This window comes from Chiloscyllium punctatum, chromosome 3 (genome assembly GCF_047496795.1).
Source record: "Chiloscyllium punctatum isolate Juve2018m chromosome 3, sChiPun1.3, whole genome shotgun sequence".
NCBI lineage: Eukaryota > Metazoa > Chordata > Chondrichthyes > Orectolobiformes > Hemiscylliidae > Chiloscyllium > Chiloscyllium punctatum.
This window is the reverse complement of record NC_092741.1, coordinates 58,276,767-58,295,447: the sequence shown is the minus strand read 5'-3', so window position 1 is coordinate 58,295,447 and position 18,681 is coordinate 58,276,767. Positions and strand designations below refer to the sequence as shown.

Here is an 18,681-nt window from a genome sequence, read left to right as displayed (position 1 = left end):
GGGGGGGGACAGGGAGAGAGAAGGGGTAGGGACACGTCACCACTCCCCAGCAACCACCAATGGTATCGTGCGCTGGTGGGGGCACGTGACTAACGACACGCCCGCGCGGACCGTCCCTTCTGGCCCCTAGCAACCATGATGTCATTAGTCTGCTGGAATGTGACCAGACGGGGAAAGGGGTATTGAGTTTGGGGGAGGGCAACTGAGATGGAGATTAATCTGATTTCTTGCAGTCGTATCTGTAACTTTTTTTAAATTTATTTTTTAAAACATTCAAATCGCGTTTTGTTGTATTTGTTTACAGTTCGCTGTTTTCGTGACGACTGTTGGAATTGAGTTTTATTGGGGGGGGGGGAGGAGGAGGTTGATCACATGACGGTACTTTCCGGGCTCCTGTGCTGTGACGTCAGCGCCGTCGGACGTCCTGAAAACATTTTGAGTCAATTCAGAACGAAACTTGGATTCCTGCGGCATGACATGGTGTGTGGCACTGATTTCCACTTCTTTCACGCTGGGATTTTCCTAAATTGCCGAAGTGTTCCTTGGCTAGAGAGCCAATCGAATTCTGAATTTACTTTCGTTACATCACGTCACGTCAGAATAAGAATCAGTCAGTAAGGTGATCATTCTGTGAGGGAAAAACACGATTTATTCAATTTTTCTTCCTTAAAACTTCCCACTAGTTTCTATTTCCTTCATTTTACAAAGGGTTTGTCCTCACCCCAGTCCAGGTAATCGTATGAGGTGCCGGAATTTGTCTTAAACATTGCCACCTCCCCAAAACAATGAGTTTATGCTTCTGATTCTGACACAAACTACAGTACTGGGAGCATCAATACTTTGAAAGAGCTTTGCAATTTAATAACACACTCAAATTAACCCTTCAAAGGTGATTTTTCAGTCACAATCTTTGTAAGGAGATTCTCTGTACTCGGTACTGATTTGGAACATTTTATTGCTGCTTCCCGCTCACTATTCAGCCATTCACAGGTGATCAGCCACTAACGAATTTCTCGATAAATAAATATACGAGTGGAATTATACTTCAATTAAGTGCCAAGAGCGCAGTTGTAGTGTCACTATTTTCGGATCAGGAAAGAACTTGACCTGAACTTTCAAGGTGTGCCACAGCAAGTTTAAACAGGTTCATGAACGTTGGTGGGAAGGCATGAGCAAAAAAACACAACCGTCGATGCTTTCTGTCACTACTTTGAGTTGAAGATAAGATCCTAACTTCATGCAAACACTGTTTAGACACTGAGAGATTTATTTTAAAATTATATATTTAGTTTTGTTTTAAATTTTTTAGTCCCTGGTTTAAACAAGGATTCCATGTGTGTGTTGAATTTAAAAAGCACATCTTTCATCAAATCATAAGTCAATTATTGTTCAGGAAGGCTATTTTGCCTATCGTAAGTCATCCAGCTATAAACAAAATCCAGTTGGTTTTAATTTAGTCAATTTTTTAATGTTGTCTGAAAGGCTGGTCTGTTTTTTTTACATGGAGTCATAGAGATGTACAGCACAAAAACAGACCCTTTACTCCAACTTGTCCATGCCAACCAGATATCCCAACCTAATCTAGTCCTAATGCCAGCACCCAGCCCATGTCCTTCCAAACCCTTCCTATTCATATGCCCACCCAGAATCCTCTTAAATGTTGCAATTGTACTAGCCTCCATCACTTCCTCTGGCAGTTCATTCCGTATACATACTACCCTCTGCGTCAAAAAGTTGCCCTTAGGTCTCTTTTCTATCTTTCCCCTCTCACTCTAAACCTATGCCCTTCAGTCTCCGATGCTCAAGGGAAAACAGCCCCAACATATTCATCCCGTCCATATAGCTCAAATCCTCCAATCCTGGCAACATCCTTGTAAATCGTTTCTGAACCTTTTCAAGTTTCACAACATCCTTCAAGTTTCATGCCTAAAGGAAGGAAATGAGAATTGCACACAATGTTCTAACAATGGCCTGACCAATGTCCTGTACAGTAGCAACATGATCTCCCAACTCCGGTACTCAATACTCTGACCAATAAAGGAAAGCAAATGCCTTCTTCACTATCTTATCCACCTGCAACTCTTCTTTCAAGGAGCTACGAATGCGCACTCCAAGGTGTCTCTGTTCAGCAAAACACCCTTGGACCTTACCATTAAGTGTATAAGTCCTGCTAATATTTGCTTTCCCAAAATGCAGCACCTCGCATTTATCTAAATTAAAGTCCATCTGTCACACCTCAGCCCATTGGCTCATCTGATCAAGATCCCATTGCAATGTGAGGTAACCTTCTACATCTCCAATTTTGGTGTCATCTGCAAACTTACGAAATATACCTCTTATGCGCACATCCAAATCATTTATATGACAAAACGTAGTGGACCCAGCACTGATCCTTGTGGCACTCCATTGGCCACAGGCCTCCAGTCTGAAAAACAACCCTCCACCGCCATCCTCTGTCTTCTACCTTTGAGCCAGTTCTGTATATAAGCAGAATTAAATTTCTTGATATCAAATATGTTTAATAGTTTGAACTGGTGTCCCATATGTTCTACTCAATCAATTTTGTCAGTCTATGCAGTGAATATCTAGTTCATGTTTGTAATAAACATTTTAGTTTTAGAGTACAATTAACAATTAAGGTTTAACTGTTAAAATTGAGATAAATAAAACTTGAAAGGGATCAGGGAAGATTTACAAGGATGTTGCCAGGGTTAAAGGATTTGAGCTATAGGAAAGTGCTAGGGCTATTTTCCCTGAAGCGTGACATGATAGAGGTTTCTAAAACCATGAGGGTCATGGATAGGGTGAATAGACAAGATCTTTTCCCAGGGTAAGGAAATCCAAAAGTAGAGGGCATAGACTTATAAGGGACTTAACAGGCAAATTTTTCACGCAAAGGTGGTGTGTATGTATAGAATGAGCTTTCAGAGGAAGTGGTGGAAGCTGGTACAATTACAACATTTGTATCTGGATGGGTATATGAACAGGAACAGTTTAGAATGAAATGGGCCAAATGCTTGAAAATGGAACTAGATTTACTTAGAATATCCTGTCAACATGGACAGGTTGGATTGAAGGGTCGGTTCCCATGCTACATATCTCTATGACTCGAAATGCCAATGTTGCCTTCAGAGGTTAAAAGCTAGAAAGATAAAGTAATAAAACTGCTGGTAAGCGCATTTTACAAAAGAGGTGCAGTTCAGAGAGATATTTTGTATTATTTTAAAGTGGTTTGAAAATATTTAGTAAACCCTAAAAGTTTGGAAAATCCAGATACTTAATCATATTAAAAAGGTAGTATAAATTAAAGAAAAACTGGAGTAATCTATTTCTTCATTAAGGCATTCAACTAGATTGTGGCTCAGATACGTCAACATCATTTCCCCACAGTATCCTCATTTATGTGGAGCCGCAGGAGATGGGAGAGATACTAAATGAGTATTTTGCATCAGTATTTACGGTGGAAAAGAACATGGAAGATATAGAATGTAGGGAAATAGATGGTGACATCTTGAAAAATGTCCATATTACAGAGGAGAAAGTGCTGGATGTCTTGAAACACACAAAAGTGGATAAATCCCCAGGACCTGATCAGATGTACCCTAGAACTCTATGGGAAGCTAGGGAGTTGATGCTGGGCCCCTTGCTGAGATAGTTGTATCATCAATAGTCACAGGTGAGGTGCCGGAGACTGGAAGTTTGCTAACATGGTGCCACTGTTTAAGAAAGGTGGTAAGGACAAACCAGGGAACTATAGACCAGTGAGTCTGACATTGATTGTGGGCAAGTTGTTGAAGGGAATCCTGAGGGACAGGGTGTACATGTATTTGAAAAGGCAAGGACTGATTAAGGTTAGTCAACATTGCTTTGTGCATGGGAAATCATGTCTCACAAAGGATTGAGTATTTTGAAGAAGTAACAAATAGGATTGATGAGGGCAGAGTGGTAGATGTGATCTATATGGAGTTCAGTAAGGCATTAGACAAGGTTCCCCATGGGAGACTGGTTAGCAAGGTTAGATCTCATGGATTATAGGGAGAACTAGCATTTGAATACAGAACTGGCTCAAAGCTAGAAGATAGAGGGTGGTGGTGGAGGTATATTTTTCAGACTGGAGGCCTGTGACCAGTGGAGTGCCACAAGGATTGGTGCTGCTTTTTGACATTTATATTAATGATTTAGATGTGAATGTAAGAGGTATAGTTAGTAAGTTTCCAGATGACTCCAAAATTGGAGGTAAGGTGGACGGTGAAGAAAATTCCCTCAGGTCACAATGGGATCTTGATCAGATGGGCCAATGGGCTGAGGAGTGGCAGAGGATGCTGCCTGAACTGCTGTGCTCTTCCAGCACCACTAATCCAGAATCTGGTTTCCAGCATCTGCAGTCATTGTTTTTACCTAGTTAATGGTAAGGTCCTAGGGAGTGTTGCTGAACAAAGAGACCTTGAGTGCAGGTTCATAGCTCCTTGAAAGTAGATTCGCAGGTAGATAGGATAGTGAAGAAGGCATTTGGTATACTTTCCTCTATTGGTCAGACTATTGAGTACAGGACATTGGTTAGGCCACTTTTGGAATATTGCATGCAATTCTGGTCTCCTTCCTATTGGAAAGATATTGTGAAACTTGAAAGAGTTCAGAAAAGATTTACAAGCATATTGCCAGGATTGGAGGATTTGAGCTATAGGGAGAGGTTGAATATGCTGGGGTTGTTTTCCCTGGAGCGTCGGAGGCTGAGGTGTGACCTTATAGAAGTTTATAAAATCATAAGGGGCATGGATAGGATAAATAGATGAAGTCTTTTCCCTGGGGTTGGGGAGTCCAGAACTAGAGGGCATACGTAGGTTTATGGTGAGAGGGGAAAGATATAAAAGAGACCTATGGGGCAATGTTTTCACACAGATGGTGGTACGTGTATGGAATGAGCTGCCAGAGGAAGTGGTCGAGGCTGGTACAATTGCGACATTTAAGAGGCATTTGGATGGGTATATGAATAGGAAGGGTTTGGAGGGATATGGGCTAGGTGCTGGCAGATGGGACTAGATTGGGTTGGGATATCAGGTCGGCATGGACGGGTTGGACCGAAGTGTCTGTTTCCATGCTGTACCTCTGTATGACTCTATGACAGTTGCAGATATCAGCAGAAAAATGGCAGGTGGGGTTTAATCTGGCTAAAAGTGAGATGCTGCATTTTGGGATATCAAATAGTTTCATAGTAATAGATGCAGGAGTAGGCCATTTGGCCTGTTGAGCCAGCTCCGCTATTAAGGTCATGGCTCATCTATCCATTATCTCAGCTCCTCCTACCTGCATTATCCCAGTAACTCTTAATTCCCCTACCATGCAAAAACCCAATTAACTGTGGCTTGAATATATTTAATGAAGCTGCCACTATCTGGACAGAGAATACCATGGATACACTATTTGGGAAAAGCAGTTCCTCCTCATCTCTGTCGTAAACCTACTCCCCCTAATCTTGAGGCCATGTCTCCTAGTCCTAGTCTCACCCACGAGTAGAAACAACTTGCCTGTCCATATCTTATCTATCCATTTCATAATTTCATATGTTTCTGTAAGATGCCCTTTCAATCTCCTAAATTTTGGCGAATACAGTCCCAGGTGGCTCAATCTCTCCTCATAGGGTAACCTCCTCATCTCCAGAATCAATCTGGTGAACTTGTTAAGGAAAAGTATACAGTCAACGGCAGGATCCTGAACAGCATTGATGTACAGAGAGATATTGGGATCCAAGTCCATAGCTTTCTGAAAGTGACCATGCAAGTGGATAGGGTGGTGAAGAAGGCATATGTCATGCTTGCCTTTATTGGTCAGGGAAATGAGTACAAGAGTCAGGATGTCATGTGGCAACTTTGTAAGACTTTGGTTAGAGCACAATTAGAGTACTGTGTTCAGTTCTGGTTGTCACATTACAGAAAGGTTTTGGAGAGGGTGCAGAAGCAGTTTACCAGGATGCTGCCTGGATTAGAAGGTATAAACTATAAGGACAGGCTACAAAAACTCAGGTAGTTTTCTATGGAGTGGCAGAGGCTGAAGGGAAATTTGATAGAAGTCCGTAAAATTATAAAATTAGGGTTGACAGAATCTTTTTCCCAGAGTTGAAATGTCTAAAACTTGGGGGCATGCATTTAAGAAGAGAGCGGGCAAGTTCATAGAAGATGGGAGGGTGTAAAGTTCTCACACAGTGCTAGGACTGTGGAATGCACAACCGGGGTGGTGGTGGAGGCAGATACTTTAGGGGCATTTAAGAGATCTTTAGGTAAGCATATGGATATGCAAGGAATGAAGGGATATGTACTAAGGGCAGGCAAATGGGATTAGTTTAATTTGGCATCATGTTCAGCACAACATTGTGAGCTAAAGGGTCCATTCCTGTGCTGTACAGTTCTTTTTTTTTTAACAATTCTTATCCAGATTTTTAACAACTACTGTTAAAAACCAGTGTTCCTACACTGGTTACGATAACCTTAGATGCCTCCTTTCCAGTCTTGAAAATGTGTTGCTGGAAAAGCGCAGCAGGTCAGGCAGCATCCAAGGAACAGGAGAATCGACGTTTCGGGCATCAGCCCTTCTTCAGGAATCAACGTTTGAAATTGAGAACTTCGCTTCTCTGCACTAGTTCCAATGCTCGACCGGTTCAGTAATTAGAACTGGAAGAACACATTAAGTGTCAAGTAAAACAGCAGAGAATTTGACTTTATTTTGGAAAGGAAGAGCCAAAACGTGTGCTGATGGAAAAAGCACACCAGGTCAGGCAGCATCCGAGGAGCAGGAGAGTTGACGTTTCGGGCATTATCCCTTCATCAGGAATTTGTGATGAAAGGCTAATGCCTGAAATGTCAACTCTCCTGCTCCTCAGATGCCGCCTGACCTGACGTGCTTTTTCCAGCACCATGCTTTTCAACTCTGACTCTCTAGTATCTGCTGTCGCCACTTTTTCCTTTTTTGAAATGAATTCAATTAGTTCCATTTACCTGCCCTTTCTACGTATCTTTGCCAAATGTAGTAATTGCACCCTGTTTTTTCCACCGTTTCAGACAGTATATTTCTATTTACAAACTTACAACATTCATATCTTTCTTTATATCCTCGTTCTGAATGAATCTTCCTGTGTCATCACGTCTGGGAGCAGGAATGCTACCCATGATGCCACAAAATCTCCAAAAGCCACTTTTAATGACATGTTTTGACATACCTTTGGCGTAAGAAGGCAAGTAGTACTTGAAGTTAGATCCTCTGGCCTGGAGGTAGAAATTCTACCCTTGCACTTCTCACCTCATGTTGCTCGTAACTATTTTGGCAATTACCTTAAATCTGTGCCTTTTGGTAACTCGCTGTTTTGCTAATGAAAATAATCCTTGAATTGTGGCTCTACATTGCAGATAGTAACTGCGTTTGTTGTGACTCCCCAATAACTCCATGAATGGTCCTCGTCAAATACAAGCAAGGGACAGGAGTGAGCTATCCAACTCCTTAAGTTTGTTCTGCCATTCAATCAGAATATGACTGAATTTTGTTTCACATTTTCCAAGAACGTTAAGTGATGGACTGTACTGAGGCACATGTTACTTTGCTCTAGTCCAAACAGCAGGGGGAATGAGGCCCAGCGGGGGCGCGCCCTGCCCTCGAGCGCGTAGTGGTTTGTGCCCGCGCAGAGCGCGCGCGCGCGCGGGGGGGAGAGAGAGGGTGCGCGCCGGCGTGGAGCTTGCTCGTTGCCAACGGTTTGAAGAAGGTCCTCCAGCGGCAGCGGATTTCCACCATATCCCCCGGCCCGGGAACCACCGACTCGGCTTCAGCGGCGTTTCCGCGGATCTTCGCTTTTAAATCAACAACAACAACAACAAAATACAGGCGGTACCGGGACTTTAGGGGCCGGTTTGAGGCCTCCAAGCCGGGGACTCGCCTCTGATGTGAGGAGGGAAAGAACCCGGCGAGGATCCAGCGGTTACTGGGTGGCGACATTCCCCATCCCCTCCCCCTGCTGCCGCCAGGAGCAGAGAACTTGTGGCGGTGTGAAATATCCAGCATGTCAAACAGCGCAATCCCCCCGCGATGGTTACATTGTCCCAGGAGAGGACAACCAGTAGCAGGTGAGTGTCAGAAATCAGGCCGATGGCGGGGCCGATGCCTTTGCGTTTGTTTATTGTTGTTGTCTCTGATTAGTTGCATTGTGCAATAATTCACAATCCTGAGGAGGTCAACGTCTTGGCGGGAGGGGGTTTGCTTCCTGGCCTCGCTGAATTGAAATGATTTATTGGTTTGGGGGTTGCTGCAGTGTTGTTTAGCATCCAATCATAACAAGGTAGCACATTTCAAATGTTTAAGTTGAAGAAGGAACGCTTTTCACTTGTGGATGGATGGGCTCCTCCGAGTATTCATTAATCCAACTAATAGGTCAATTCGTTCTGGTAAATAAGACGCTTGTGTTGTTTCTTTATTTATAAACTTCCTTTGTAACTGTCTAAATGTTGTTGAAATTGATTAAAAGAACACATTGAACCAAATCCTCTGAAAGTGAAATGAAATATCGGTAATCTCTTTACTACAATGTGTTTATTGAAAACTTTACTATGTTCTGAACACCCTCTGACGCCTTCTAGTGCTTGTAACTTGTGAGTTCAGTACAGTAGATGGTTGTACTGTTTGATTTCGCTGCTCGTTGGATGCTGCCTGAGCTGCTGTGCTCTTCCAGCACCACTCATCCAGTACTGTACTGTATATAGATTTTTCTTCACTGAGTGACAAAGCTTTACATAGCAACAATTGCAGAATTGAATGGGGCATGTGAAGTAGGTGCAGAATTAGATAATTAGACCTTTAAATCTGATCTGCAAAAACTGTGTGTGTTTGTTTGTTTGTTTTGAGATCCACATCTCTCCAATTGCTATTTGGTTCCCCAGCCTAACAAGAGTCTATTTAACTCTGCCTTAAAATATTAAATGACCTTGTCTCAACAATGTTCTGAGGTGAAGAGTTCCAAAATCGTGCAACCTCGAAAAAAAAGTCTTCACCTCTCTCTTGAAAGGGTAATCTGAATTTTGAAACAATATAATGGAGTCACAGAGTCATATAGCATGGAAATAGACCCTTTGGTCCAACTATGGTTCATACTGACTTTAATCCCAAGTTAAACTAGTCCCACCTGTCTGGGTTTGGCACCTGTCCCTCAAACATTTCTTATTCGTGTACATATCTTTTAAACATTGTAACTGTACTCGCATCCACCACTTAGTCTGGAATTTCAATCCACACACGAACCACTCTCTGTACAAAAAGAATGCATTCCATGAGTTTTTAAATCTTTCTTCTCTCACCTTAAAAATGTGACCCTAGTCTTAAAATCTCCCACCTGAGGGAAAAGAGACCTGTCATTCATTTTATTTATACCTGTCATGATTTTATAAACCTCAACAGGGCCACGGTTCTACCTTGTACACTTAAGTGAAAAAAGTCCCAGCCTACTTAACCTCTTTCCCATAACTCAAACCCTCAAGTACCAGCAATAGCATGGTAAATCTGAACCTTCTCCAGCTTAGACCATAAGACATAGGAGTGGAAGTAAGGCCATTCTGCCTATCAAATCTACTCCGCCATTTAATCATGGCTGATGGGCATTTCAACTCCACTTACCCGCATTCTCTCCGTAGCCCTTAATTCCTTGTGACATCAAGAATTTATCAATCTCTGCTTTGAAGACATTTAGCGTTCCGGCTTCCATTGCACTCCGTGGCAATGAATTCCACAGGCCCACCACTCTCTGGCTGAAGAAATGTCTCCGCATTTCTGTTCTGAATTGACCCCCTCTAATTCTAAGGCTGTGCCCAGGGGTCCTAGTCTCCCCGCCTAATGGAAACAATTTTCTAGCGTCCACCCTTTCCAAGCCATGTATTATCTTGTAAGTTTCTATGAGATCTCCCCTTAACCTTCTAAACTCCAATGAATACAATCCCAGGATCCTCAGCCGTTCCTCGTATGTTAGACCTACCATTTCAGGGATCATCCGTGTGAATTTCCGCTGGACACGCTCCAGTGCCAGTATGTCCTTCCTGAGGTGTGGAGCCCAAAACTGGACACAGTACTCCAAATGGGGCCTAACCAGAGCTTTATAAAGTCTCAGTAGCACAACAGTGCTTTTATATTCCAACCCTCTTGAGATAAATGACAACATTGCATTCGCTTTCTTAATCATGGATTCAACCTGCATATTTACCTTTAGAGAATCCTCGACGAGCACTCCCAGATCCCTTTGTACTTTGGCTTTATTAATTTTCTCAATGTTTAGAAGGTAGTCCATGATCGTATTCTTTTTTCCAAAGTGCAAGACCTCGCATTTGCTCACATTGAATTTCATCAGCCATTTCCTGGACCACTCTCCCAAACTGTCTAGATCCTTCTGCAGCCTCCCCACTTCCTCGGTACTACCAGTCTGTCCACCTAACTTTGTATCATCGGCAAACTTCGCTAGAATGCCCCCAGTCCTTTCATCCAGATCATTAATACATAACATGAACAGCTGCGGCCCCAAAACTGAACCCTGAGGGACACCGCTTGTCACCGGCTGCCATTCCGAAAAAGAACCTTTTATCCCAACTCTCTGCCTTCTCTCAGACAGCCAATCCTCAATCCATACCAGTAGCTCACCTCGAACACCATGGGCCCTCACCTTAGTCAGCAGCCTCCCGTGTGACACCTTATCAAAGGCCTTTTGGAAGTCTAGAGAGACCACATCCACTGGGTTTCCCTGGTCTAACCTACTTGTCACCTCTTCAGAGAATTCTAACAGGTTTGTCAGGCACGACCTCCCCTTACTAAATCCATGTTGACTTGTTCTAATCCGACCCTGCTCTTCCAAGAATTTAGAAACCTCATCCTTAATGATGGATTCTAGAATTTTACCAACAACCGAGGTTAGGCTAATTGGCCTATAATTTTCCATCTTTTGTCTTGATCCTTTCTTGAACAAGGGGGTTACAACAGCGATCTTCCAATCATCTGGGACTTTCCCTGACTCCAGTGACTTTTGAAAGATCTCAACCAACGCCTCCGCTATTTCCTCAACCACCTCCCTCCGAACTCTAGGATGTAGCCCATCGGGACCAGGAGATTTATCAATTTTAAGACCTTTTAGCTTTTCTAGCACTTTCTCTTTTGTAGTGGCAGCCATACTCAACACAGCCCCTGACTCCCTTTAATTGTTGGGATATTACTCATGTCTTCCACTGTGAAGACTGATGCAAAGTACTTATTAAGTTCTCCAGCTATTTCCTTATCTCCCATCACTAGGCTTCCAGCATCAGTTTGAAGTGCCCAATGTCTGCTTTTGCCTGTCGTTTGTTTCTTATGTATTGAAAGAAACTTTTACTATCATTTCTAATATTACTGGCGAGCCTATCTTCATATTTGATCCTCTCCTTCCTTATTTCTCTCTTTGTTATCCTCTGTTTGTTTTTGTAGCCTTCCCAATCTTCTGATTTCCCAGTGCTCTTGGTCACTTTATAGGATCTCTCTTTTTCTTTGATACATTTCCTGACTTCCTTTGTCAGCCATGGCTGTCTAATCCCTCCCCGGATAATCTACATTTTCTTGGGGATGAACCTCTGTACTGTGTCCTCAATTATACCCACAAACTCCTGCCATTTTTGCTCTACTGTCTTCCCCGCTAGGCTCTGCTTCCAGTCAATGTTCGTCAGTTCCTCTCTCATGCCCTCATTATTACCTTTTATTTAACTGTAACACCATTATGTCCGATTTTGCCTTTTCTCTTTCAAACTGCAGACTGAACTCTACCATATTATGATCATTGCTTCCTAAGTGTTCCCTTACTTTAAGATCTTTTATAAAGTCTGGTTCATTACATAGCACTAGGTCCAGAATAGCCTGCTCCCTTGTGAGCTCCATGACAAGCTGTTCCAAAAAGTCATCCTGTAAGCATTCCATGAATTCCCTTTCTTTGGATCCACTGGCAACATTATTTACCCAGTCCACCTGCATATTGAAGTCCCCCATGATCACCGTGACCTTGCCTTTCTGACATGCTTAATGATATCCTTTCTATAAAAGGGTAACCAGAACTACATACAGTACTCTAGAAGAGGCTTCACCAATGTTCAGTACAACCTCAACATAACATTTCAGCTCCTATACTTTAAAGGTCTGATCAATGAGGGCAAACATGCTAAATACCTTCTTAATCAGCCTATCTATATGTGATGCAAACTTCAAAGAATTATGTATCTGAGCCCCTAAGTCTCTCTGTTCTACAACACTACCCAAGGCCCTACCATTTTTTGTATAAATCCTACCCATGTGTGTTTTACCAAAATGCAATATCTTGTAATTATACAAATTAAGCTCCACCTGCCACTCTTCAGTCCATTGAACAAATCAGTCAAGATCTCTTTGTAATCTTAGATAACCTTCTTCACTGTCCACGATATTACCAATCTTGGTATCATTCACAAACGTACTAACCATGCCTTCTATGTTCTCATCTAAATCGTGAGAATAAAATCTAAAAGTGGACCCAGCACCGATTTCTGTGGAACACTGCTGGTTACAGAGCTCCAGTCTGAAAAACAACCCTGCACCATCACTCTCTGACACCCATTAGGCCAATTTTGTATCCAATTGGCACATTCTGTGAATCCCACATGATCTAACTTTAGTAATGGGTCTATCATGTAGAACCTTATCAAAGCCTTTACTAAGGTCCAAGTAAACAATGTCTGTTCCTCTGCCTGCATCAATCTTCTTGGTTACTTCCTCAAAAAACTCAGTCAAGTTTGTGAGACATAATTGCCCTTGCACAAAACCATGCTGACGATCCCTAACCAATTCTATAGGAATGACAGAAAGAGAGGCAAAAGAGGAGGGGGAGTGATGTTTTTGATTCAGAAAAACATTACTGCTGTAACTAGAGAAATTTAAAAGTCACACAACACCAGATTATAGTCCAACAGGTTCATTTGGAAGCACTAGCTTTCGGAGTGCTGCTCCTTCATCAGGTGATTGTGGAATATAAGATCGTAGGACACAGAATTTATAGCAAAAGTTTATAATGTGATGTAACTGAAATTATAAGTTGAAAAAGACCTGGATTGTTTGTTAAGTCACTCATCTTTTAGAATCAGCATGTTGGTTTCATATGTAAGTTCCAGAGCTTTCTTAAAGTTACATTCTCAAGTGAACTTTAACAGTAGGTGTCATGTTGGCCTGGATAATGCATTTGAAGGTGTGATGTGCCCTGTGTGAGACTGTCTGTGCCACAACATTGAGACTGAATCTAATCTAAAAATGGGATTTACAGAATCTTACATGAATTCATGCAGTTTTTGAGTGAAATAAAATGTAATTCTGCAAGTACAAATTCACCCCGCAAACCTTTATGGGTGCATGTGTTCTGGGGGTATGAGTGACTATGAGAGAGAGTGTCTGTGTATGTGAGTGAGGGAGAGAGTAAAGGAGTATAAGTCTGTGAGAAGGGGAGTGTGAGAACGTATGTGTGAGCGTATGAGAGAGGATCTGTCTGTGAGTGTAGTGCAGTGGGGTCACCTGTAGTGTGACATGAATCCAAGGTCCAGGCTGAGGCCATCTCCATGGCTACTGAACCTGGCTATCAGTCTCTGCTTGGCCACTTTGCGTTGTTAGGCGAAAGTGAGGACTGCAGATTAGAGTTGAGAGTGTGGTGCTGGAAAAGCACAGCAGGTGAGGTAGCATCCGAGGAGCAGGAACATCGATTTTCCTGCTCCTCGGATGCTGCCTGACCTGCTGTGCTTTTCCAGCACCACACTCTCGACACTTTGTGTTGTTGCCTGTCCCAAAGTCCGCCTTGGAGGATGGTCACCTGAGGATCCGAAGTTCAATGTCCCGGATCGCTGAAGTGTTCTCCGACTGGGAGAGAACACTCCTGTCTTGATTGTTGTGCAGTGTCCATTCATCCATTGTTGTAGCCTCTGCCCGTTCTCACCAATGTACCATGCCTCAGGGCATCCTTGTCTGCAGCTTATGAGATAGACAACATTGGCCGAGTGACATGAGTACCTACCACATACCTGGTGGGAGGTGTCCCCACGTGTAATGGTGGTAATTGTGTCGACACTCTGACACGTCCTGCAGAGTCTACTGTGACAATGTTTTATGGTGTTGTCTTGAAAGCCGGGCAGTTTGCTGCGAACAACGATCTGCTTGAGGTTTGGTGGTTGTTTAAATGTGAGAAGTGGAGGCATGGGGAAGGTCTTGGCGAGGTGCTTATCCTCATTTGATAATGTGTTGCAGGCTGCAAAGACCATAGCGTAGTTTTTTGGCTCCCAGGAAGTACAAGACAATGAAGGGTACCCTGTTGGTTGCAGCTTGTGTCTGTCTCCTGAGGAGATCATTACGGCTTCTCACTGTGGCACGTTGGAACTGGCGGTCGATGAGTTGAGCATCGTACTCCGTTCTTATGAGGGTATCCTTGAGTACTTCCAAGTGCCCATCACGTACCTCTTCATCTGAACAGATCCTGTGTATGCGTAGGGCTTATCTGTTGGGGATGGCTGTTTTAATTTGTTTTGGATGGAAGCTGGAGAAGTGTAGCATCGTGAGGTTATCTGTGGATTTGTGGTAGAATGAGCTGCTGAAATGCCCGTCCTTGATGGAGTTGTTTCAGTGACTCCTTGCCATATGTCCAGAGGAAGAAAATGTCGTCACTACACCTGCTGTATAGTGTTGCTTGGAGGTCCCGCTTAGAGAAGAAGTCTTGTTTGAACCTGTGCATGAAAATGTTGGCATATTGGGCTCCCAGCTTCTGTTGCGGTACTACAGATTTCTTATAGAAACTCAGTACCCACAGACCAGTCAAAACAGGCAACAGCTTCAATACTCAACACCAACCTCCGAGTATTGTCCTACAACTCATCTGCTTTATCCTCGACCACAGCATTTTCACTTTTGACAACCAGTTCTTCATCCAGACACACGGCACAGCCATGGGGATCAAATTTGCACCCCAATATACCAACATTTTAATGCACAGGTTCGAACCTCCAACCAACCCTATTCACCAGATATATTGACAACATTTTCTTCCTCTGGACGTATGGCAAGGAGTCACTGAAACAACTACACAGTGATATCAACGAGTTTCATCCCACCATCAAACTCACCATGGACTACTCTCTAGTCTCTGTTTCATTCTTGAACACTTGCATCTCCAACAAAGATGTGCACTTCAGCACCTCAATCTACCGCAAACCCATGGATAACCTCATGATGCTACACTTCTCCAGCTTCCATCCAAAACATATTAGAACAGCCATCCCCAACGGACAAGCCCGACGCATATACACGATCTGTTCAGATGAGGAGGAACGTGATGGGCAATTGGAAGTACTCAAGGATGTCCTCATAAGAACTGAATACGATACTCAACTCATCGACTGCCAGTTCTGACGTGCCATAGCGAGAAGCCATAATGACCTCCACAGGAGACAGACACGAGCTGCAACCAACAGGGTACTCTTCCTGGGAGCCGACAAACTACGCCATGTTCTTTGCAGCCTACAACATATTATCAATGAGAATGAGCACCTCGCCATGACCTTCCCTATGCCTCTACTTCTCGTCCTTAGACAACCTTAGAAGAGTATAAAAGCAGTAGGAGTATACTTAAGAGGAAAATCAGGAGGGCAAAAAGGGGACATGAGATAACTTTAGCAAATAGAATTAAGGAGATCCAAAAGGTTTTTACAAGTATGTTCAGGACAAAAGGGTAACTGGGGAGAAAATAGGGCCCCTCAAAGATCAGCAAAGCGGCCTTTTTGTGGAGCTGCAGAAAATGGGGGAAGATACTAAACAAGTATTTTGCATCAGTATTTACAGTGGAAAAGGATATGGAAGATATAGACTGCAGGGAAATAGATGGTGACACCTTGCAAAACGTCCATATTACAGAGGAGGAAGTGCTGGATGTCTTGAAATGCACAAAGGTGGATAAATCCCCAGGACCTGATCAGGTGTACCCGAGAACTCTGTGGGAAGCTAGAGAAGTGATCGCTGGGCCTCTTGCTGAGATATTTGTTTCATTGATAGTCACAGGTGAGGTGCAGGAAGACTGGAGGTTGGCTAATGTGGTGCCACTGTTTAAGAAGGGTGGTCAGGACAATCCAGGGAACTATAGATCAGAGAGCCTGACTTCGGTGGTGGGCAAGTTGTTGGAAGGAATCCTGAGGGACAGGACTATCCCTAATCAGTCCTTGGAAAGGCAAGGACTGATTAGGGATAGTCAGCGTGGCTTTGTGCATGGGAAATAATGTCTCACAAACTTGATTGAGCGTTTTGAGGAAGTTACAAAGAGAATTGATGAAAGCAGAGCAGTAGATCTGATCTATATGGACTTCAGTAGGGCATTCGACAAGGTTCCCCATGGGAGACTAATTAGCAAGGTTAGATCTCATGGAATACATGGACAACTAGCCATTTGGATATAGAACTGGCTCAAAGGTAGAAGACAGAGGGTGGTGGTGAAGGTTTAGTTTTCAGACTGGAGGCTTGTGACCAGTGGAGTGCCACAAGGATCAGTGCTGGGCCCTCTACTTTTTGTCATTTACATAAATGATTTGGATGCGAGCATAAGAGGTACAGTTAGTAAATTTGCAGATGACAGCAAAATTGGAGGTGTAGTGGACAGCGAAGAGGGTTACCTCAGATTACAACAGGATCTGGACCAGATGGGCCAATGGGCTGAGAAGTGGCAGATGGAGTTTAATTCAGATAAATGTGAGTGCTGCATTTTGGGAAAGCAAATCTTAGCAGGACTTATACACTTAATGGTAAGGTCCTAGGGAGTGTTGCTGAACAAAGAGACCTTGGAGTGCAGGTTCATAGTTCCTTGAAAGTGGAGTCGCAGGTAGATAGGACAGTGAAGGCGGCGTTTAGTATGCTTTCGTTTATTGGTCAGAGTATTGAGTACAGGAGTTGGGAGGTCATGTTGTGGCTGTACAGGACATTGGTTAGGTCACTGTTGGAATATTGCGTGAAATTCTGGTCTTCTTCCTATCGGCAAGATGTTGTGAAACCTGAAAGTGTTTAGGAATGATTACCAAGGATGTTGCCAAGGTTGGAGGATTTGAGCTGTTGGGAGAGGTTGAATAGGCTGGGGCTGTTTTCCCTGGAGCACCGAAGGCTGAGGGGTGATCTTGTAGAGGTTTACAAAATTATGAGGGGCATGAATAGGATAAATAGACCAAGTCTTTTCCCTGGGGTTGGGGAGTCCAGAACTAGAAGGCATAGGTTTAGGGTGAGAGGGGAAAGATATAAAAGAGACCTAAGGGGTGACTTTTTCACGCAGAGGGTGGTATATGTATGGAATGAACTGCCAGAACAAGTGGTGGAGGCTGATACAGTGCAACATTTCAAAGGCATTTGGATGGGCATATGAATAGGAAGGGTTTGGAGGGATATGGGCCGCGTGCTGGCAGGTGGGACTAGATTGGGTTGGGATATCTGGTTGGCATGGACGGGTTGGACCAAAGGGTCTGTTTCTGTGTTGTACATCTCTGTGACTGTAACCACCAAACCTCAAACAGATAATTGTTCGTAGCAAGCTGCCCGGCTTTCAGGATAACAACATACAATGTTGTTACGGTAGACCCTGCAAGATGTGTCAGAATCTCGACAAGGATATCACCATTACACGTGGGGACACCTCCCACCACGTATATGGCAGGTACTTGTGACTCGGCTAACGTTGTCTATCTCATATGCTGCAGGCAAGGATGCCCTGAGGCATGGTACATTGGTGAGACTGAGCAGAGGCTATGGCAACGGATGAATGGACGTGCACAATAATCAACAGACTGAAATGTTCCCTCCCAGTCGGAGAGCACTTCAGCAATCTGGGACATTCAACCACGGGCCTTCGGCTGGCCATCCTCCAAGGCGGACTTCGGGGCAGGCAACAATGCAAAATGGCTGAGCAGAGGCGGATAGCTCAATTTGGTACCCGTGGGGATGGCCTTAATCGGCACCTTGGGTTCATGTTGCACTACAGACCTCCCAGCAGTGGCCAGGACCAGGGGCGCAAGATGTACCAGGAAATAGATAGTGTATGTCAGAAAGGCAAGGTCACCGTGATCATGGGGGACTTCAATATGCAAATGGACTGGGTGAATAATGTTGCTGGAGGATCCAAAGAAAGGGAATTCATGGAATGTTTACAGGATGGCTTTTTGGAACTGCTTGTGATGGAGCTCACAAGGGAGGATAACAGAGAAATAAGGAAGGAGTGAATCAAACATGAAGGTAATTTAGCCAGTAATATTAGGCATGATAGTAAAAGTTTCTTTCAATACATAAAAAACAAATGAGAGGCAAATGTAGAAATTGGGCTGCTCCAAATTGATGTCTAATGATAGGAGATAAGGAAATAGCTGAAGAACATAATAAGTACATTGCGTCAGTCTTCATAGTGGAAGACATGAGTACTATCCCAGCAATTAAGGAGAGTCAGGGGGCAGAGTTGAGTACAAAAGAGAAAGTGCTAGAAAAGCTAAAAGGTCTAAAAATTGATAAATCACCTGGCTTCGATGGGCTACATCCTAGAATTCCGAGGGAGGTGGCTGAAGAAATAGCGGAGGTGTTGATTGTGATTTTTCAAAAATCATTGGAGTCAGGGAAAGTCCTAGATGA

At 43.5% G+C, this 18,681-nt stretch overlaps 1 protein-coding gene across 5 annotated transcripts in view; it reads left to right on the top strand.

Annotated features, from left to right (window-relative positions):
- Positions 1-7,681: 7,681 nt before the first annotated feature.
- rngtt (RNA guanylyltransferase and 5'-phosphatase) overlaps positions 7,682-18,681 on the top strand; it is a 416,785-nt gene continuing 405,785 nt past the window's right edge. For 4 of the 5 annotated variants that reach the window (XR_011953798.1, XM_072553722.1, XM_072553718.1 and 1 more), the window contains exon 1: positions 7,683-8,105. Coding sequence is in view for 4 of the 5 variants with exons in the window: in XM_072553722.1 (XP_072409823.1) it covers positions 8,042-8,105 (64 nt within the window). In the remaining variant the exon portion in view is untranslated. Of the gene's footprint in view, positions 8,106-18,681 lie in introns of all 5 variants that reach the window. The other variant, XM_072553724.1, reaches the window with a different exon arrangement.